Consider the following 24,066-nt stretch of genomic DNA (forward strand, 5'->3'; position numbering starts at 1 on the left):
TTGCTAATCCACTTTTGCTGCCTCTCATTTAGGTCTTGCTGACTCATGAAATGCTTTAGGCTATTATGATCTGTCTTAGTATAATTTTTTTTGCCAACAAAATACTGCCTAGACTTGGCCAAGGCATGCATGGTGCCCAAGATCTCCTTGTCATAGGTGCTGAATGATCTCTTAGGAGCCTACAACTTCGTGCTCTCGAATGCCATAGGATGGCGATCCTAGGATAATATTGCTCCCATACCCTCATCCGAGGCATTGTAGTGCAACTCAAACGACCTTGAAAATCTAGTAAAGCAAATACCGACATGATGTCACAATCACCTTGAACTTCTTGAAACACTCTTGTGCTTGAGGAGTCCATTGAAAGGCACCCTTTTGAGTCAGGTCTATAAGGGGAGTTGCATGTCTTGTGAACCCTACCACAAATGTACGGTAGAAAGCACAAAGTCCAATAAACCCTCTCAACCATGTCAGGTTCTCTGGTGTAGGCCAATCTAAACTACCACAAATCTTATTAGGATCCATGCAAACACCCTTTGCACTGATAATGCGACCCAAGTATAGCAGCTTTGTTATACCAATTGCACACTTGGAGTCCTTGGGGTACAAGGATGTCCTGTTCAAAATATCCAATACTGTATCAAGATGTGCAACATGATTGTCCCAGGTCTTACTATAAACAAGGTTGTCATTGAAGAATACTAGCACAAATCTCCGTAATTGGCTATGAAGCACTCTGTTCATAGTAGAATGGAAAGTGGTTGGGGGATTCTTCAAGCCAAATGGCATGACGAGGAACTCAAAATGACCGTAGTGGCACTTGAATGCTGTCTTCTTCACATCTTGCTCTCTAACTCGGATTTGATGGTATCCCGATCTCAAGTCAATCTTAGAGAAGACTATGCCCCATGTAACTAATCAATAAGCTTATTGATCCGAGGGATACGATACCAATTCTTCATAGTCTTCTTATTAAGCATCTAGTAAATACACATTCGTAATGTACCATCCTTCTTCACCAAGACAAATGATGAAGCGAAGGGGGACTTACTCGGCTTGATGTGTCCCATATCTAGCAGCTCTTGTATAGTTTCCTCAATCTCATCCTTAAGCCACTTTGAGTACCGGTAAGGTGTGATCATAATTGGCTTAGTGCCCTCCTCCAACTCTATAATGTTCTCAAACCCTCTATTAGGTGTCCTGCTAGGAGGTAAATCACTAAATACTTTGATGTGTTTAGTCCTCAATTTCTGAATATGATGGTGGTATTCTAGCTTATCTGTACTATCCAGAGTAGGCAGCATCCTGCACTCAACTGCCCAATCAATCACATCCTCATGGCAAACCAAGTGCTGCAAATGTCTAAGAGAACTCTACTTAAGATCATCTTGTCGGATAGCCTTAAGAATTTGTGGTTTACCATCGTTGATGAATCTCACCTCCATCCTCTCTGTGCTGATGTAAATGTCCTTAAGGGTGTACAACCATGTAAGTCTACCAACCAGTCCTTAAAGGGTCATATCACTACCAGGAGCACACCTTAGTACTTGTATAGCAGAGATTCTAATAGCATAGATAGGCAGTAGGGTTCTTAATACTTTGCTGATCACAGTCTCATCTTCAATAATTCCATTTGATCCTCTAATTGCATTTACAACATCTTTGATTCTTCCACAATACTGAACTATAGTTTCACCTTCTTCCATTTTCATATCATCAAATTTTCCTCTGAGACTTTTTGCCTCGGCTCTCAGCACATTCTTGTCTCCTCCATAGATTTTCTGTAGAGCATCCCACATTTCTTTAGCATTAGTGCATTCTTTGATGTCATCAAAATCTGAATAGCTTAGGGCAAATGCAATCTCCAACATTGCCTGATTGTGTTCTTTCTTTTCTTTCAGTTGTTGAGCAGTAGGGGCTCCAACTACTTGCACATATTCGGTGGTTATAGTTGACTGTGCAAAATCCCCAAGTCCTCCTAGATGCAGCCTCATCAAACTTTGCCATGCAGGAAAGTATTCCTTGTTTAGCTTGGGCACCTCCTTTCTGTACATCTTGATCTTTAGCTTTAAGTTGTAATGTCCCCATTTTAGCAGTTGACCAAGTGTGTGCGCGTTAGCCTTGTTCTACATGGTCCCGAGGGCTAACGAAGGGTTTAATGGGATCTTGGAGTGTTTTGGCCTAGTCATTTCCAGTTTGGGCCAAAACGAAGTTGATTTACTTAGTTTCAGGCATACTTACTATTTTTAGTAAGTCGGCAAGACACAGTGTAGGTCAATTTTGGTGATTGGACTCGATACTCCTCGGTGAGAGCTTTCCGATGAGCTATCACTCGCATTATTCGGAGTCCGATTGCTAATACATTTTAATGCCTGAAGTTTTATTAAAGTAACGTCTAATTTAATTGTAAAATATTAAAGTGTTACTTTAATATATATTTTATGGTGATGTGTACCCAAGGGAGACATAAGGGGTATTTTAATATATGTTTTATATTACACATCTTTTATCCCACATTGCCCATATGAGTTGAGGGGACCCGTGGGAATAGAATAAAAGGAAGCATTTGTGGCTTCATTAGACAGGTTGAATATGAGAAGAAATTGGTGTGTGAGTTGCAGCTTTGTTCTTGGCATTTGAGGACGTCTATCCTCTCTTGTAACATTCTAGACGTCATTCCCTTGGGGTTTGGCCTTTGGAATTCTTTCTTATTGGCTTTAGTATCAGGCAGTTTAGTTGCATTTCCGGCTACAGGCAGATTTGATATTTTGCTCATATCTTCTTCACTACTTGTCCGACGCTTATGCCGCTTGGAGGGAATGGTATTATGAAGGTAGTGGATTGATTGGAGGACAAAGTATTGTAGCAGCAAGTTCGTAAGCATGGGCTGGAGTATTATGACAATATTGCTGAAGTAATTAGTGAGTTGATAAATCTGCCATGTATTTGGTTTTATGAATTCTGAAAATAACATTTTATTAGCAGCAGTTCATTTCCACTTTGCATATTGTTGTAGTTTCTCTCTTGTTTATGTTGTATGATACCAATTCCATGCACGAAACACAACAAACAAATAAACGTTTGATTTCCAGAGTTATAAGGGGTTTTAAGAGGTTGCATGCAAACTGTTTGACAAAATTCATTTCAGCAAATTGGTTTAGTTTTATGGGACATCCAGGGGTGTCCATTACATAAGTACTTTCAAATTGTTTCCTCACAAGCACCAAGAGCTTTAATACCAATTGTTGGAATAATTTAGAATAACTGAGAGGGGGGGTGAATCAGTTATCCAAGGTCCAAATGTACAAATAAAACTTTTCAGCACTTAGCAAATACATGTACATTTCTATCACAAATTCAATCACACAATTTGACACAAAGATTTAACGTGGAAACCCAATTTGGGGAAAACCACTAGTAACATGCTACCGATTTTCACTTTTTTGAAGTGAGCTTTGTGAGGAGCCAACCCTGTTAAAGGTTAAAATGCACGCTGTCAAATGTGACTTGATTAAAGGATTTTAATTACCCTATTAAAAGTGAGCCTTGTTAGAGGACTTTAGAACATTCCATTAGAATGTCATCGGTTAAAGGATTTACTCAGGACTGTTAGGTCAACCTTAATTCGAAGGATTTATCCAGACTGATACAGTTATTAGAAAGTAACAGCAGGACTTGATCTGATAATAAACCAACTCACTTGTAGATTATAGATCTCACATTCAGCTCTACATTCAGCTTGGCATTCATTCCCCCTTTGTCTCTGATAGCTTGTTCACCGTTCAAGCCTTCAACTCCTTAAGCCTTCTTGCTAAGTATGCCAACTGCAGATCCATTCCTTCGGCCACCATACAAAGCAACACGTCCAGATTCCTTCCTTGTTTGGCTCTCTCACGCTGACCACTTGCTTCTGGCCTTGTATCTCTTTAAATAGAGAATTTCAATCTTTTGCCACTTAATCTGAATCGTCCATCTTAGGGGTTAGATTTATTGAATCTTCCCTTCTTTGCATTATGTTCCCTTTAGAAAGTTCTCTTACAGTCCTCATTAAATTTGTCTCAAAACTGCTTATCTTGAATTCTATGCCACCAACTCATCATACTTATCTTCAACACGATTCACACAATTCAAGAAATCAGCTTTGTCAACTCAGATTCGTCAAATCTTCGTTCAAACTCTTTATTCTGTCACTTGGCAATTACATGCTGTTTACTCGGCCATAACTATCTTTTGATGCTTGGTCAACACTAGGTTGCTCGGCATGAACTAAGTCTTCGCTCGATCATTACTGTCATGTTCTGACGCTTGGCTCATACTGTATTTTGCTCAGCACATATTGCATGTTCAGTCATAACCATCGTTTTGCTCGGCCTGAACTACATGCTCGGCTTGCACCATTTGCTCGATCAGGCTTGGTAGACACATTCTTTTTCTGTAGTCTCCTTCTTGTCTACGCTTAAGTATCCTTTCTTTTTAGCCTTAAGCAAATAAACAATACACTATATCATCAAAGTCTTACTTGGTCTTAGTGCTCCTTTTATACACCGTATAACTCAACCTTTCTCTAGGTACTCTTGTTATCCTTTATTTTCAAATCCTCTTCATCAATCAATCAAATGATAGCATTCTGACGAAAGTTAGCAATTGTCTTACCAGCAAGTAGCAGGTTTGACATCAGTGACAAAATAATGATTGTTCCATGATAGGTTTCAACAATCTTCCTCATTTCTATACTTCAACAATCTTCTTTTTCAACATCCATCCAGTCTTTCACTGTATTGTCCTAACTAGATAGTTCTTTTGTGCTTTCCAATGATTCTTCTTGCATCTTTTTCTTTAGTGTAGGTGCTGTTTTGGTCGAAAGTTTTTGTTTTGTGAAATATTAATAATAAATTCTGTTTCAAAGAAAGTGGACCTGGTGAGATAACATAATGCATGCTATCTTACATGACAGCCAAAATTTGGACACCCTGCAGTTAACCATGGTCTGGCCCTGGGGCCATGCTGTTTGATTGGATCCTTGATTTTTCAAACAACTGCTCAACATTGATTATGCATCCTGGTATTTTCAGTTTACACCTTTATTTTGGCTTTTCGGTTTGGAATCAAACTATATCAACCCTCAGGTAAATAAAGGACTCTTCTTATTAGGGTTTCAAAGGATACTTGTCATCAGCAATTCAGGGCACAACTTAGTCCCTTGCTATTCTTTTATGTATTTTATGTCAAATTTGTATAACATTGAACATATTCTTTTTTGAGGTGTAACTTTTAATTCTCTTTCCATGCACTATAATTGGCATGAAATAATTATAACAGTTACTTATTTTTTTCTCCCATATTTTTGCAAATATTTCAGCATTTATTATTTGTTGTATTTTTCAGTTCTTACTTCTACTAATGTAATTCCATTTATGCCAAAGGAAATTTAATGGCTATCTCATGAGGTTTAAAATTACTGTAAAAGAGAATCTTCTTTTCAATTCTATAATAAAATTGTATATCTGCAAGAAGTATGATGTTAAATGTTGCCATTTTAAGGTCACATGCCTAACTTCAGTACCAAACATTGTAAAATCCTTCTGAAAAAATTGATCTCCAGAATCATCTGTGTCATCTTTGGCTGTTTTGAAACATTTTCTATTTTAGATTTTTGGCTCTCTTCTAGCTTTAATTAGTTTCATGGCGTGCTGATTTTATTCAGCTTGTTTTTTCTGTTTCAGCTATGCATGGCTTCTGGTCATCTGTATTTTACTCTGTAAATCTAATGCTATCACTCTAAAAGTTCCTCTCTACCTGTCTTATTAGTATGGAGATTCTTTGCTAATAACTGATTTGAAGTTACTGCCTCAGAATTTTAATAACAAATTTTTCCTGTGTATTTGTTTAGGACATCAGAGTCTCAAGGGCCGTGCTGGCCATTCCACTACCCTTGTTGGAAATATGTTATTTATAATTGGTGGTCGTAATGGCAATGAATTTTTTGATGATCTATGGGTGTTTGACTTGGAGCTAGAAAAGTGGAATCGGCTCAAACAGAAGGCACCGTTTACTCCACGGGCATATCACACTACAACACTTATAGATAATAACTACTTATGGGTGATAGGTGGAAGTAATCTTGATACTCTCTTTAATGATGTTCATGTGCTTAACACTACTACTTTACAGGTAAGAATTTGTCATATACCTGTATGATTCAATTTTTCATTAAGAAAATAAGTGCTTGAAGATTTGTATATTTTGTTTAATAGGTTATTCAAGGTTTCTGCGCTCTTCAATGATTTCATTATAATGCAAGAATTCTTCCACTTTAGTCTAAATGGTATTTTGTTGAGGCTCTATAAAGACAATGTTCATTTGTGTAGCATAACAACTGCAGATCAAAATGCTAACTTCTGGATTAGATTTTAATGTCCCCACCTTAACTCCACAACCTATGCTTAATTTATTAAATGTTTTCCTTTATAAGCATTTAATTAATTTTAAAAAACAAAAACCAAAAAACTAAATATATAATAATCCTTGACATGCATTGGAGGCCTGAATTTCCAAAGATTGGGAAATATATATTTATATATTAAAAAAGGGATAAAGACAAAAAAGAAGAAATTTATGTGGGGAAAGCTGGAAGACAAGAAAATAGGTTGGTTAGGAAATTTACAGGGAATAAGGAGTAGAAGAATTGTTTGAGATGGTAGGGAGGAGATAATTCAGTTTGAGAACGGGTTTTTGGATGTAAGAAAAATAGTCAGATTTCTGCAGGGGCAGAGTCTCGTCAGTAAAGACTATCTTCAACATTGGAACCATATGCTCATTATGGTTGTGATTTGCAATTGGATGATATTAGTTGTAGTGCAAAGGAAAGGTTTCGGTGAGCGGTTAGAAGTGAGGAGAGTCAACCATACTAAGAGCTCGCAGGTTGACGTTTTATCTTACATTCAAACCTGTTAGGAAGAACATCAGTATGGTGGTCATTGTGGAATAGCCAAGAACACTATTGTTGATGAAAGCGGAAAGGTTCTTTAACAACCTAGTGTTCAAGTCTCCCTTTGCAAATACTTTTGAGAAGAAACAATATAAACTGGAGCGTAGAGTTGTCGTCGAGCAAGCATCTCCAAGCAGTGTGGTATCCCATCACTACATCGGAGCGATACATAACTGTTTGGGAAATGTGAAGGTATACGGGCAACAATTGTTTTGATTCTCAAATTTTCCACTAATGGGTTCTACCTTCAATATCTGACATCTGAAGACGACAATAACTGAATACAAAGCATAGCAATGTGGTACTTTCGCAGAATGCATATGTTGCAACTGGTCATGGCTAAGGTTGAATGAAAACGTGCACCATCTGAAAGTTGCAATTATAGAGCGGCACTGGAGGAAGATAACACAGGGGGTCTGCTATTCACATCAGTGTTAAAGTTGAACTGAGGATTGAGTGACAACTGCTTTCAAGGAACTTGACAACAATTGTCTGAGGGTCGGGAGACTTAAATTATTGATGTTCTTCTTGTTGGTAGTCAAGGTCTTGCCATGTCTGTAGAAAAAGGGATAAAATTGATTGCCTATTTAATGTTGATTAGAATTATTGTAGATTAGGATATAGATTTCTTTTAATTTTCTATGTCTTGAATAGTGCTCTTACATGTTCTTTTGCAGGTTATGATCAGAATATTAATGCAATGATATTTCACAAATGTGAATATTTCTGATTTTTAATAATACTTCAATTTCTTCAAAATATGGATCACAAATTTCTGATTATAAGAGAGATAGAGCAAATAGTTTTAGACTTGCACTTGTAGATTTCTGTACTTGTCTACATTCAATCTCTCTTGGATTATATATATAATGTTTAAGAGACATGTCGATGCATAGACATGTTTGATCCTTGGCACCATTTCATAATCGGTGTCTTAACAAATCAATGGAGATCATAAACATAATCAATATTATTAAGCATAGACCGATTCACAATTGGTGCAAACTGTACAGTGACCACATATTGGTACAGTCATCATACATGACTTGATTCATAACTGTTGCAATCTTGTGTATCGATACTCATTATTGACAACATTAAGTGGATACTCAATATTGATTATATTTGATGCACAATGATAATGGTTGATATAAATATCGACTCAATGCAGATTTATCAATACATATATCTATACTAGGTGATGTTTTCTTGAGGACCATTGCAAATGTAATAGCATTGCCATAATGTTTTGGTATGTGTTTTCCAAATGGCAGCGACCTCTTATTTATATTGAGATTATATTAAGAGGAGACATGTCCCTTCATGGGACACGTCTATTCATTAAAATGATAACAATATAATTATATACATTTTATATGTATGTATGTATGTATGTATATTTAATTAATATAATAATTGATTAATTAACTACACACACAAATGTATATATGTAACTTCAGTTTAGTCTCATGAGTTTATCCAACTAAAGCTACCAAACATCAACACTCTCTCATAGCTAGGGAGGATAAACACAAGACATATATTACACCATTGGTAATATTAGGAATGCCAAATTTTAAGGATATCTTTAATTAGAACATATCCACCATTTTGATACAACATTTGATATCATGAGTATTGGTCATCCAGAATATCAACACATGATATTCACCAAATACTCTAAGTAACTTTTTGATATCACATTTGTTATCATTAGTATTGGCCTTCCATAATATCAACATATGATATTCACCAAGTACTCAAATAAGGTTTGATATCACATACAATATCATGAGTATTGGTCTTCCAGAATATTAAGACAAGATATTCACCAAATACTCTTTGAGTAACGACCTCCAAAATGTTGAGATGCAAGATATTCACCAATATTGTGAGTAATGGCCTCCAGAACATCAAGTCGCATGATATTCATCAAGTACATCGTGTAATAGCCTCCGGAACATCAATTTGCATTACATTCACCATGTACTAAAAAGTGTTTATAAGGTATGTGCACACACATTCTCATAATGCGTACCATATAAACATACAATGTGCAAAGTATAATCTATCATGATTTGCATAGACATCGTAAGATATCCATCATAATAGAAAATTATGTTATTGTAAGATCGTAACCTTTCAATAACTTCAGCAAATACAAGTGATGATCATTTGGAAGTTGTCAGTTCCTCATTATGTACACAGGGGGTAGGCCTATTAAATCATGCAATCACATGCTTGATACCAAAAGTTTACATGAAGTCAAAACTCCCTTTGATTCTTATATGATCAACATCTTCAAAGATCAACTGAAACCTATCCTCTATCTGCTCCTTCAAACGAATGTGTTAGACTCCCTCTGAACATCAATCTTCTGAGCTCCTTTACCTTTGAAGAAGTGTCAAACTCCCTTTAAGTCTGAAATCAATCTCCCTTTTCCTGCAATAACATCCCTGGAGAGAAAGGAAAAGATCCAGGCAAATAACTATTACAGTACATATAGAAATATGAGAGAGATTTACTTTATTAAAAATATGATACTTAAAATTGTACACAAAAGAGAATGCTGATCTCATGTAGTCAAAGGAGGATGCTAGAACGATGGATACCTTTACGATTTGATACTAATTTTAGTGTAAGAGAGTCCTCCTCATCAGGACTCTACTTGACATACTTTTATATTCCGCTATCTTCCACTCATATGTTCTCATTTTCTCACTTCCTTTTGATTCACTTAAATTTTTATATCTTTATTTTAACTTTTCATATTATGATAATGACTTTACAAAAATCATGCCTCTTTATAAATAAATTATTTCTATAATAAACATTATTTATATAACTTATCTATTTTGAAAAATCCATAATATTTTTTTATATATATACATATTTATATAAGATTTATTACAACCATAAATTCTCAATTACAATGTCTCATTTAATGTTTCATATAACCTCAATTATAAGATGTCATATTAAACATAGGAAGGAACATAACATGAATATTAGCAGTAAAAGTTACTTTATTATTACCTTAATTAGTTCTGTCCCTGATGACTGTACCTCCCTAAGGTCATTGAACACGTTCTAAATACACCAATGTTCTTGTTATTAATGGCACTCTTTACTTGCGGGGTTGTGTATTGAGTCTATGTTATACGGCAGTGATTTTTTGCCCTTGTTATTATTCGCTGTCAGTCGTATACTAATTACAACTTTTCCTATTTATTCCTTATTCTTTTCTTCTAATTTCCCTTGTTAGACTCCCTCTTGGATTAGTATCACACCTTTTCAGAAGTCGCAACAAACAATGAATCAATGTTTTGTTTGCTGACTAGTCATTTTGCTGAATCAACAAATCACCTTTTGTTCATTGATTTGGATGGTCATTGTCAACTCCTTTATTGTATCTTTTTAATATCGCTGACTTTAGTATTTCATCGATGCTATTAAAACAGTATATTCTTTTCTTGAAGTCGCTATTTCTCATGGTTTGTATTGTTATCATTGCTGACTTATCAAGTTTGTCTTTAGATGTAATGTCCCCATTTTTAGCAGGTTCCTGCAATTGGCTAGATCAGTTCACTATCACGACCCTTGTGAGCTGACAATGGGATTTGAGGGTCTCAGTTGTGTGGTTATAGGCTTTCTAGTAGCCTATGGTGTGTTTTGGCTCTATTTGAGGGACTTCCTATTTATAGTAAGTCAACCTGTTGGTTTCGATGAGCTTAGTTGAGTTAGAGGAGTTGGAGGATGCTCTCAATTTTTATTTCGAGCTTCCAGTTTGAGCTCCAAGAATCTTGGAGGGAGCGTCCATTTGTAGTAAGTCACCTGTCAGGTTCATTCATCATCTTTCATCATTAGGATCACTTTGTTGTTGTCTGATTTTGATTCTGATGCCTCTTCAGTTGTTTTTGCAAGATGGGTGAATTATTATTATTATTCATATAAATATGCCAAGGTTGCTATTTTGATAGTGTTGTTGGTTGGTCACCTCAGTATCATAGCTCGTTGGAATTGGGACAAATTTTTTTAAATCATAGGAACAAGAAACAGTGGCCTTATGTGTCAGAATTTTAAGTTATGGTGGAAAATGTCATTTTCAGAGCCACAACTAATTAATAAATTAGTTTATAATAGCATTTTATTATATCTTAATTTTATATGTGGGAAGCTTCCTAAGTGAAGTTCATTTGGGAAACTTTGTGCCATTTGGAGATTATAAATATGAGCTTATTTGATGAGTAAAGCATCCGATTATTTGTTTATCTCTTTGCTTGTTGTCTTTGTGACAATTCTGAGTTTGTGGTTTTGTGCCCTTGCTGAAGTATAAGGGTTAGATTCCAAGTCTATCTTGCAATTTGCTGCTGAGGTAAAGCAAATTGTGATTGCTTCTCTATTGTATCTACTGTTATTGAGAAGTTGATTGAACAAGTGTTGAAGACTGGATTTTGGAGAGCGAATTGAAGGCTGAATTATTAATTTTATGCTTCTATGTCCTAGCTGGGAGTTCAATCTGAATGTTACAGGGCTGCCATTTCACTATAGGGCAGCCGTTTATCAATTGCAGGGTCATGTTCACCTAAGGAGGCTGTGACATTTCTGAGGGGCTGTGTTGCAATTTTCAAGAGTTGCGTTCAATTTATATGGCCTGCGATATATATTATTGGGGCTGTTGTAGATTCACATTGGACTGCAAATTAAAAGTCAAAGCCAATCTATATTTCTAGGTTCTTGGCATTTTAAATATTATTGTTGCTACTATTTCTTTGAAACATTGTTGGTAATGAATTAAAGTTGGAGCAAATCATTTGTCTTTTATAATTATATAATTGCATAGTTCGTAGGGAAGAATTATGAATTAATGTTGGCATTCAGACAAACTTCTTAGTATTAAATGGATCTGAAATTGTAAGTGCCCAATTGCATTCTCTAGTGTAATTTTGAAAATCAGATTATCAAATTCGCAACAATAATAGTAAAGATTGCCAAATGTTTGATGAAATGTAGACTCTTGATTAGCAAAGGAAAATTGATGATTGTTAAGGATATAGTCAGCTGGGGTTATTACATTAGACTTGATGACTCATTGCTTTCTTCTATCTTATTTTTGTCTTAAAAAATCGATTAGAACACCATAATCTATATCGTTTTTTCAGTATGGTCTTGTTATATAAAGAAACACGATTTTGCTGCCAATCAATGAATTGACCACCATCTCATACTGAGTTGACTGTAGTGTGTAGCTATTCTTTGCTTCATGAACTCGCTAATCATAAATGCATGCGATTTTGCTACATATTATTGTTTGGCTCTGTTGATTGTTTACTTCTACACCATCTCTGTTGTAATATGACTGTGATTACCATGGAATAGAAATTGCAGACCCCGTCTGCATTGTTTGGACTTAGATGACCTTCGACGGGGTAATTCAAGACATTGATAGTTACTGGCATGGTAGTCTCAATTGCATTGTCTTTAGGAAATATTGTTTGGTGGTAACGGTGATAACTCCCACTACCATTCGTCAGAAGTGAGCTTGCGATCTTCCTTGGTGAAGTCAAAATGCATGGCTTCACCGACAATGATGTGGACTCCCAAGCTCTGTTTGCCCTTTTCCATTTATTACTTCCGCATATGCCTATAATCTCAGGCTCTTTTCAATATTGTTTGGAGTGTCAAGATCCTTAAATCCTATGATTCCATATATTACAATTTTACTAGATGTGTAGTAACAAACAACCCGACCTTGAATCTTCAAACATATCCTTCCATTTTTACTTTCAATCTTTGCTATTCTTTAGTTCCTTACATGTGCAGTTTGGCTTTGATACTACGTTGTTCTTCTAAGAAAATGTAATAGCATTACCATAATGTTTTGATGTGTTTTCCAAACGACAACGATCTCTTATTTATATTGAGATTATATTAATAGGAGACATGACATGTCCCTTCATGGGACATATCTATTCATTAAAATGATAACAACCTAATTATATATAATATCTCATATATATAATTTATTATTTAATTAATATAATAATTGATTAATTACACACACACACACATATATCATATATGTAACTTCAGTTTAGTCTCATAAGTTTATCCAATTAAAGCTACCAAACATCAACATAATAACGATAATCAAATTCTCATGAATGATAATTCACAAAAGTAATCAATATAATGATTTATGGTTTATTATTAATTATTAAATTATGTATGTATGTACATCATTATACTCAAAAGCATATGGATATACATGCATAAAATCATAGAGCATTGTATTGATAATTATCGTCCATTTTTTTTTTTTTTTTGACAAACAATATTATTTTAATACTCCCTCTTAGCTAGGGAAGATAAAATCTATCCAAGTATTCAACCCAATAGATCCATTTATTGTGAGAGAGAGATATCACCTCACTGTGATTTTAGGAGATATAAAAATATAAAGTCACATGATATTCTTCATAACTCAAAATATCCACATCATGGTATGTGCACTAATATCGAGTCTCATAATGTCTATTATATGGATATTTAATCATGGTATATCCACGGATACATTAGCAACCCTGATATTTTCTTAAAGATCATTATGATCTATCAAATAATATCAAGTCTCATCATAACTATCAAAATGTCTAAGAGATTTTAATTTTCATGACATGTCCACAGATATCAAGTCACATGATATCCATCATGATAATGAAGTAGATCATTGAAAAGTCGTCACCTTTCAATAATGTCCACGTGGGCCCATAAAGTCATGGAGCTACACACATGACAACAAACGAGTTTACACATTAAACATCTTTATATATTAGTACAAATAAAGAATAATCGAGACTCAATCTCAAGTTTGACTTACATTTTCAACCATACCAAATTTATTTCGAAAGTGTTCAACTTTTAACTTGGAGAGAGGCTTGGTGCAAATGTCTACTATTTGATCACTTGTACTATTATACTCCAATTGAATCACATTTCATTTTACCACGTCCCTAACATAGTGATACAAAATCTCGATGTGTTTGATCTATCATGGAATACTAGATTCACTGAAAGCTTGAAGCAACTTTGATAATCACAATGGATAATAATAGGATTCGAGAGCTCATCTAATTACGCCACAAGCAGTTTCCTAAGCCACACTACTTCTCTTGCTCCCACGAGGCTGTAATATACTTGATTTTTGCGGAGCTTTGTGCAACTGACGATTGTTTTCTAATAATTTGTGAGATCATTGCTGATCCTAAATTGAAGCAACACCTCGATGTGCTTTTTTGACCAGTTGCACATCCAACCCAATTCGAGTCAAAGTATCCATCTAGATCTAGGTCAATATTTTTGTATTTAAGACTATATCCAATTGTATTTCGAAGATATCTCAAAATATGTTTTGCAACAACAAGATGTATCTCCTTTGGTTTACATATAAATTGGCTAAGTCGATTCACTGCATAACATATATCTAGTCTTGCGTTGACCAAATACATCAAGGGTCCAATTATTTGTTGGTGGGTTGTATGTTCGCCTTCACTATTGAGGTGGAAGGTTCTTGTGTCAACAAGAGTTGTTGACTCCTTGTCTTCATGTTAACTCTTTTATGGAATGACCCATTATCTTCCAAATGTCATAGAGTAGTTCTTTAGGGTGTCCTTGGTATGACCTTCCTGCTTGCATTTTGTGCACCATAGGTCGCCATCCTCATTCCAACAAGTGCTACCGTTTATTGTTTTAAATCCTCTCATCATGCATAACATGTCCTTCTATAGGGCTTGTCTTTCTTTTTCTTCGCCATTTTGCTTTCACTCTCTAACTCTCTCACCCTGTTGTATACATTGCATATGAAGGCGGTGGTACGATCTTCATTTTCTCTTGAGGGAAGTTTTTTATCCTTCGATGAACCAACACTTTTTCAGCCCATCTATCGGTGGGCTTCCCATTTTCCCAATCAACTCTTTCGGTTGTCGACCGTACCCTCGTATGGTTTCATCATTCACTTGTTTAGCATTGTAGATTTCAGCAACGATTTCATTATCATCCCTGAGAAATCGAAATTCAGTTTGAAACTGCTTTTAAAGTTTTCCCATGTAGAGATTTTTGCATGATCTATGTGAGAGTACCAGTGGACAACCACTCTTTTGAAATTGTTTTGTCCACTCATCATGCTTTGTTACACTATTGGCTATCCAAATTATTTTGCATGTTTTACATTGTTGTATGGGACCCTCTTTCTCGACGCCTGTAAACTAAGGTAACTTCTACTCCCTTGCCATTGCAATTGTTCTGGTTATTGGTTTGTGTTGGTATCTCGAATTGGAAGTATATGCCCGTGGTAGACTACTTTGATTCTTGTGCCCTTGTGTCCCTCTGACACTCGTGGCAGCACAAATATCCTTCGCATCTCTACCTTCAGCCTCTTCTCCCTCCTTCGTTCGAGTTTCCCTCACTTCTGTTCGTGGGGTTAGGGTTAAGTTCCCAAAATGACTTCTTGTTTCCTTGATGAAATCTTCCTCTTAGTTCACCCCACGATGTTCCTCACCATCAAACTCTTCACAATGGTTCTCCCTACTAAACTTCTCTCGGTATTTACCACTAATGGCCTCGCCTTTACCGACCACTTCTTTTGGTAGTCCCTCTGTGAGTCTCCTCAACTGTCGCCTTCTTTTTGCCTTTTGTTGTACCTGTAATGACAATGCTTTCTAAATAGCCTCCCACTTGTCTATTTGTTCTTTTCGATTTTATTTTTTATGTAATTGGTTTGGCATAAATTTGTTCTTTATGTATGCAAAAGAAAACAGCACAATATATTCAAGAACACTTTATTAATTCATTATTTGTGTACAATGTATGTCACCACTCAGATATAATCATAACATTGTGTGTTCTCCTTTACTCGTATTTCTCTCCCAAGATTTAGTTCATGTTTCCTTTTAACGTGTTTCATCTCTTTCTTCTTCCTCCCTTCGACAATGGTAGTCTTGTAGGATTTGTTGTGTTCGATTCTCCCGATTAACCTTCTCTTGTTGGTTCTGAAGGGTAAGGAATGTTTGTGCCAGCAATCGAGGGAGATAGCACATTAACCGATTTATCATCGGACTCAATCCAAGGGGCACTCCACATGACAATCTTTGGTACTTCTTTTCGTGCGATTTCCCTCCTCACGTAGATTTCGATGGATGCTTGTAGCAATGCGATGAAATCTTATGCCAATGGCCGTTCCCCTTAAAATAGCGCCAAGTTTACCTCTTCTTGCTTGTGACAACTACTTTCACTATATTCTATCATCTGCCCCATTGTCCATTCCTCATCTACACTCCATCACTTTCGAAGGTCGTAGAGGCAACAACACCAAATGTTTACCGCCTATGGGTAAAGGAAATTAATGCATACTACTGATAATAGAGTATTATAATAGATACAAGCAAGTGCAATGTAACAATTTGAGAACTCCCATATCTTCCATTAATATCAATAGTTTACATCGAAGCAATATGCATAACAACAATGATACCAATGATCACGATCTCTTTCATTTGAGAGAGTACATATAACCCCCAAGGGGATACGACGTGAACGGTTGCAACCATAACTACCTAACCCTTGGCCATTGTAACAGCCGATAACAAAATTAACACTTAATAACATAGTTGACGACACATATCATTATGCTCAACAACACAACTTGGAGCTTGAAACGTGCAATAATTTCTACTCCACTTTTCACATTCTCCTTTCAAAATTTTCACCTCTTTGTTCAAACATGAAGATTTTCCTTTTTTCCCTTTTTGAAAACTTGACTTTAAACCAAATTTTTGATCTCCATTGGAAAGATTCTCCGTTTTATATCTCAGGCTTCTTTATACTTGGCGATTTCCTCTCATTTCTTGGGCATATTTTAGTGAATGTGCAAATGAGCATAGAGGGAGGTCTGATTTCCCTACGCAAATTGGAATGTGCTCTTAAGGAGGTTGAAAATTAGAAGGGGAGCTGGAAATGTTCCTTGACTTAGCCTTTTTTGTGATTGATCTTGAAATTGGCTCATCATCTTTGGTCGGATTTTAGAGGTGGAGCTGGGACCACTCTTGAATTGACCATTTTTCACCAAATGGTATAAATGCAAAATTTTTTGGCCTAAGACATGCATTTGCTAGGGTCTTGATAAAGTATTGATTGTGCAAGAATCATTTTGTAAGAACCCCAACCGGTTCTAACTCCAACATACATCAAATTTTATCACTTTTAGATACTTTGCATGCATCGTCTATCTTGCTGTCCTTTAATTTTAGATTGTATTTTCTTTCTTGAATTGATTTTAAATGAAGTTTAAATACTTACAAATGATTATTAAGAAATCTAGGTAAAGAATTGGAACACAAATGCAATCCTTTTTAGCCATTTGAATGCATAAATATGACTTTTATAGGTTAAATGTGCATCCACAACCAGTAGACATTTTTACAAATAATTGGAATGCAATCTAACTTCTTAAATAGAAAACTTGTAAATATTGTTGGCGATTGATATATATAGCAACAAAACCAAGCAAATTCCCATGCCAACTCAGTGAGTGATAGCTTTGATATGCAATGTAGCTAACCCAGTAATAAAGCTGCTAAGCGACTACACATCTCGCACTTAAGCTATCGTACCAGCTGTAAACTTGAAGGCTGCCTAGTAAGTATGATCGCAACACTTCAATCTGCCCTCAAGTGACCGTAATAATGACAAAAAATTAGTAGTATAGTGATGCCCAACAGTTCAAGAAAATTATCTTCAAACAACTCTAGCTTCAGCAATAAATCTCGCACACGAAACCTTCCTTCTTGGATGCCAAAATCAGATTGAAGTCACAAATAAATTCATTATACAGAAACATTGAATTAAATGCTCAATTCAGATTTAGAACACTGATTCAATTGCTTTACAGCAAGAACAATTGATGCAAAGATCAAGAGGAATCAGTCCTCAAGGATTCTCAATCTTCAAACCCTTGAAAAACTTCACAAGTCATTAAAAGCAATAGAAAAGAATGAATCATTTGTCTCCATGAAGTCTCTTTTATAATGTAACTTGGCTTCTTCCTCACATTTTTCACATAAATGCAAACTTTACTTTTGGTTGCATATTTGAATTTGTAATAATGTAAAATGATAATAATTTCCTCCCAAAATTTTAATTAATTCCTTGGCATAGGCTTCAATGAATTAATTAAATAAATGACCCCTTCCAATGATGACTCAACCCTCACTTCATGGAGACAAATGATTCATTCTTGTCTATTGCTTGTAATGACTTGTGAAGTTTTCCAACGGTTTGAAGATTGAGAGTCCTTGAGGACTGATTCCTCTTGATCTTTGCATGAATTGTTCTAGCTGTAAAGCAATTGAATCAGTGTTCTAAATCTGAATTGTGCATTTAATTCAATGTTTTTGTATAATGAATTTATTTGGTCTTCAATCTGATTTTGGCGTCGAGTTGTTTGAAGATCAAGTTCAGGAAAATTATCTTCAAACAACTCTAGCTTCAGCAATAAATCTCACACACGAAACCTTCTTTTTTGGATGCTAAAATCAGATTGAAGTCACAAATAAATTCATTATACAAAAACATTGAATTAATTGCTCAATTCATATTTATAACACGGATTCAATTGCTTTACAGCAAGAACAATTGATGCAAAGATCAAGAGGAATTAGTCCTCAAGGATTCTCAATCTTCAAACCCTTGAAAAACTTGACAATTCATTAAAAGCAATAGACAAGAATGAATCATTTGTCTCCATGAAGTTTCTTTTATAATGCAACTTGACTTCTTCCTCACATTTTTCACTCAAATGCAAACTTTACTTTTGGTTGCATATTTGAATTTGCAATAATATAAAATGATAATAATTTCCTCCCAAAACTTTAATTAATTCCTTGGCATAGGCTTCAATGAATTGATTAAATAAATGGCCCCTTCCAATGATTACTCAACCCTCAATTGAATTGAAATTATAAAGTTAAACTATAACTTTATAATAAGCCATTTAATGATTTAATAATTATTTGGTCACTAAAATATAATAACTCCCAAAATACTTATCCTTTAAATATGTCGTCTGAAACAAGAATCACCCCAAATTTTTTCACATGTGACCAAATGCACTTTCCTAAAATAGAAAGAGTCATCTCAATCATCACCAAACTTGCCATAAATAGTAGGTGCATGAAACGAAACCCAAATGAAGTTCAATCTGAGTCAAACAAAGACCAAACTGGAGCATACTGAGTTGTGAAGAAGACAAGATCCTCCCATAGCCAAACCTTTGCCTCAAAATACCCTCCATCCACAATAATTAGCATATGAGGATCACAATAATAGGCTAATCCCTCACACTTTGACGCTGGAAAAAAATGGGACATTATAGCAATCTCAAAAACAAATAACACATCAGTCCACCTGGGTCCCAAGGGTAGAATTGTGTGTCCCTGTGATTACCAACTAGCTCCTGTAGCATCATCACCAATCTAATGGACAAAACTTGCCAAACTGAAATGAATTCGACTGTAGATGTCATAGGAGTGAACATTTTATAGGGAAGCAACTCAGTAAGTTCAGAAGGCTTGCTTCTCCAAATTGTGCAAAGTGAGCTGCCATACACACTATCTGACACATGCACAACTGAACTGTGCACCTGAAAAAGATCATGTACATGAGAGTCAAAAGTAAAACCCATATGCACTTTGCACCATTTTCACATCCTAAAACTGCTCTGCGAGCCCTGTTTGGAATCCCGATGCACTAGAAGGATCCCAAACACTGAACAAAAGCCTGCCAAGATGAATATCCTCCAACATTTGCTGCTCAACTGATGCACTCATCCCAACTGTATCAATGACAACTGTAACTGCAATGCATGTAGCTATGTCATAATCTGTGGATAAAAGAACATCGTCAATTGCCGCTATAGGAAACTAAACTATGTTTGTAGACGGTGTAAATTATGGCCAACTTCACTGAGGTGAGTGATCAACATCAACCTCAAAAATAAGATTGTCACAAGACAATGTTGCATCCATCTTGAACATAGGATTGTCCACAAGGTGAACTTCACCATTGTGTTGATCTGTACTATAACATGACGTTGTCTCTACATCACTCACCTCATAATCAACAACCAGTACAATGTTGCATTCATCTCAAACATAGGATTGTTCACAAAGTGAACTTCACCACTGTGCTGATCTGTACTATAACATGATGTTGTCTCTACATCACTCACCTCATAATCAACATGTGTGCTATCATCAGTGCACCCATCAATAACCATATGCATACTGCTAAACACCACAACAGATGACCCAACTGGCACAGAAGTAGCTGCTGATTTGACAGTATTACCGCACACTCTTACTTTCACTATCACTGCATCGCCATCAAATGCACGATTTTGGGAACTCATGCCCACAACTGCATCATCTAACTCAAATTGACATGAATTCCAATCATACTCCACATCGAATGTGTCCAACACTTGAGCACTCACATGTGGTAACTCAAAAGAAATGTCGTGCACATCTATAGCTACCACTGTCTTATCATGATGCCAAAAATCCTCATTGCTGTCATGTAAATCAGAACTAATGTTACTATCAATATCCATGTTATCTCCTTCGGTATCATCAATAACATCCACACTATCATCCACAACATTTTATAGACTTTTCTATGACACAAGATGCAACTGGAATCTCACGTGGGCCACTACTGATATAAAACTCAGACTTGGGGTTTTGTCTGAAAACATTTTCATGCTTTCTAATAGTGTCCACTGTATCATCACATTTCTTTCTTTGAAAAAACAATATCATGTTGTGCTCAAATTTTGGATTTGAAATCAGTTTTGTCATTCGTTTGTGGTTTTGATTCAACTCATTCACTAACGGATTCAAGTGTTTTAAAATACCATCCCATTGTTTCTGATTAGTGACCATAACTTTGATATATTGACAATTTTTTTTATTTTCCTACCCCATAGGATGGCAGGAAACTGCTTTGATACCATTGTAAGATCCCCAATTGGTTCACTCCAACAAACATTAGTTGCTTCACTTTTAGATGTCTGACTTTTTGTCAAACAGTTTGCATGCATCATCTATCTTGCTGTCCTTTAATTTCAGACTGTATATGCTTTCTTGAAATGATTTTAAATGAAGTTTAAATGCTTGCAAATGATTATTAAGAAATCTAGTTAAAGAATTGGGACACAAATGCAATCCTTTTAAACCATTTGAATACATAAAGATGAATTTTACATGTTAAATGCGCATCTACAACCAATAGACTTTTTTTACAAACAATTGCAATGCAATCTAACTTATTAAATAGAAAACCTGTAAATGTTGTTGGCGGCTGATATATATACCAGCAGAACCAAGTAAATGGCCACGCCAACTCAATGAGTAATAGGTTTGATATGCAATGTAGCTAACCTAGTAATAAAGATGCTAAGAGACTCCACTTTTCATCCTTAAGCAATTGCACCAGCTGTAAACTTGAACGCTGCCTAGTTAGGATGATTGCAATACTTCAATCTGCCCTCGAATGGCAGTAATAATGACCACAAATCAATAGAATAGTGGCTCCCAACAGTTTAGAAAAATTATCTTCAAACAACTCCAGCTTCAGCAATAAATCTCACACATGAAACTCTCTTTCTTGGGCACCAAAATCAGATTGAAGTCACAAATCAATTCACTATGCAACAACAGTGAATTAAATGCTTAAAGTAACAACCCCTTTTCTTGGGCCTTTGCTAACAACTATTATATCATTGAAGACAATTGCTTTTCATATTCATAAGCATGAGAAAGCAGTTATAAAAGTTATGTTACATGTTCATACAAAAGAGATCAACGGTTATATTAATTTAGCTAAAATATCTTCACTCACAAATGAAGGAGTTTTTAATTAACAAAAATGATGAATATAACTGCCATCGCAACCAATTGTTACTTAATGGAAGAGAGACATTTTTTTTGCTAATAAAGAAACATACCTTTTATAATGGTCTGAAGATAGTCTAACAACTACTTTACACATTCAGATGGAAGAGAACCAACAGTTCTAACCGAATAACTCAAAAGAAAATATTTATTAAACACTATTAACCATCTAACATATCGTCAACTTGAAATTGCAAATTCATAAAGTAAAATACTTATTACCAGAAGATGTTTGAATGTAGATCATATTCCTGTCTTGTACAAGCCTTGACATCTGGTGGAGAGGAGAAGCATTATCAGGGACTTAACCTCCCAACTCCGGACCCTTAAGTATCCCCTCACAATCTCAACCGAGAAGGGCCCTCCCTACTTGAGATTAGCCTTAGGACCACCACTGTCTAGCCACTAAGCAACCTGAGGTTGGAGTATCAACCCACTGCTCGACTAGACAACGAGAATTATACACTGGACTACCATGAGCTGACGCATGTTTCTTTTATTAAATTTTACTTTCTTGTTTGAGTCCCTGATGATTCCTTCTTTTATCATGCAATAGTATCCTTTGTTCACACCCTTCATGTCGACCATACTAGTCTTCTTGGATGATGCATCAAGTGGATGTATGAGTAATGGTAATGCCTTTTTGGCTTTGGCACAAATAAAAGACATCTGAAAATGTTTAAGCATACATATATAATAGCCAGTATATCTGCCAATCTAGCATTGATAACACAAATGACAGTTCCTTTAAACTTATTCAGTGATTAGCCATTCTCACTTGCTAAAAACACTATGGTATAGAGGTAAGCTCTTACAAATCTAATTCTCTCGGATACAAAATTCTCATTGTAGGAAACATATGGCATGATGTTCCTGTATAAGTTTTCCCTATTCTCGATTATATTTTCACAAATAGAAAGCATGCATTTCGGCTCAGTCTTGCCGTTAATAAAAAAAAGACCATCGATTCATTTTCAATCATAAAATAGCATAGGAAAATCTTTATTGCTTTAGTCAAGCATTACGATCTATTCACAAAATATGTATTGATACATATGCAAAGTTAACAACATGACCTAATCTTGGTTGGATTTGCAAAATATGTGTAGCTCCGAGTGCTTGTACAGAAGGCTTTCCTAAAAAGCTTTGAATTGCAATGAATGGCTATACACTATTATAAGAACTTTTATATTGAAGCAACACCAAAATGATGAATCGATTGTAGAAAGATTATCGAGAGTAGTGAGGCAATAATAATGCCCTGATTTGCAAAGATGAGAATGGTATAACCAATCAAGTGCCATCACGTGAAACTTAGCTCAGTTATGAGCAAGATTCAAGGTGGCCTGAGTTACAAGATTCATTGGCCATCCGCTTATGGAGTAATAGTAAAATCGATTATATGGCCGACCCAAAAATAATAAAGCAATAAAAGGCCGATGAGACCAATATAGAAATGTGGCCGCTCAAAGAGAAAAATAAACTATTGCAAAAAAATATATTAAAACATATAATAGTATTAAAACATAAGATATAAGGGTCGGTGACACAAGATAATATTAAAACATAGAATAATATTGTTCGAAGGTAACTATAGTTCTCAATTTGATTTAAGCTTGAGTAATTATTAAATTATATAAGTTTGACAGGTTAGCTCATGATTGTCCCTTAGTATACCCTTGCTTGCCTAGCCGTTTTTCCTTGGTTATGGTGCTTTAGGATCTTACCTATTTTCTCAATGGTAGGTGGCGCCTTTATGCCCAATTCCGTTCTGGCAATGGTTCTCGCCTTTGACGTGCTCCTGCAAGGAAAAATTTCTCCACGATAATATCATATTTTTCAATATAATCACAATTACTATAACAAGTTATTTTTTCATAAACCATCATAATGGCTAACCACCATTTCACTTCCCATGAATTCATGATGAATAACCAACTTTCCAAGATTTCAAGGAACATGATAATAACATCATAACGCTTAAATAACATATCACCTTCATATGAAATTATAACAATCAACCATCTTACCATTTCACATGATCATAACTAATTTTAGCTGTCAACTGACTTC

The 24,066-nt window shown here is 35.4% G+C and overlaps 1 protein-coding gene across 4 annotated transcripts in view; it reads left to right on the plus strand.

The window, feature by feature from the left end:
• The window catches only part of LOC149536277 (uncharacterized), a 313,709-nt gene that overhangs the window by 13,790 nt on the left and 275,853 nt on the right, over nt 1-24,066 (plus strand). For 2 of the 4 annotated variants that reach the window (XM_089805517.1, XM_089805516.1), the window contains exon 2: nt 5,891-6,171. In XM_089805517.1, the coding sequence (XP_089661643.1) occupies nt 5,891-6,171 (281 nt within the window). The remainder of the gene's footprint in view (nt 1-5,890; nt 6,172-24,066) is intronic. The other 2 variants (XM_089805519.1, XM_089805518.1) reach the window with 1 other exon arrangement.

This window comes from Cupressus sempervirens, chromosome 10 (assembly GCF_028749045.1).
Source record: "Cupressus sempervirens isolate cs-2001-9-10 chromosome 10, ASM2874904v1, whole genome shotgun sequence".
In the NCBI taxonomy this organism is placed as follows: domain Eukaryota; kingdom Viridiplantae; phylum Streptophyta; class Pinopsida; order Cupressales; family Cupressaceae; genus Cupressus; species Cupressus sempervirens.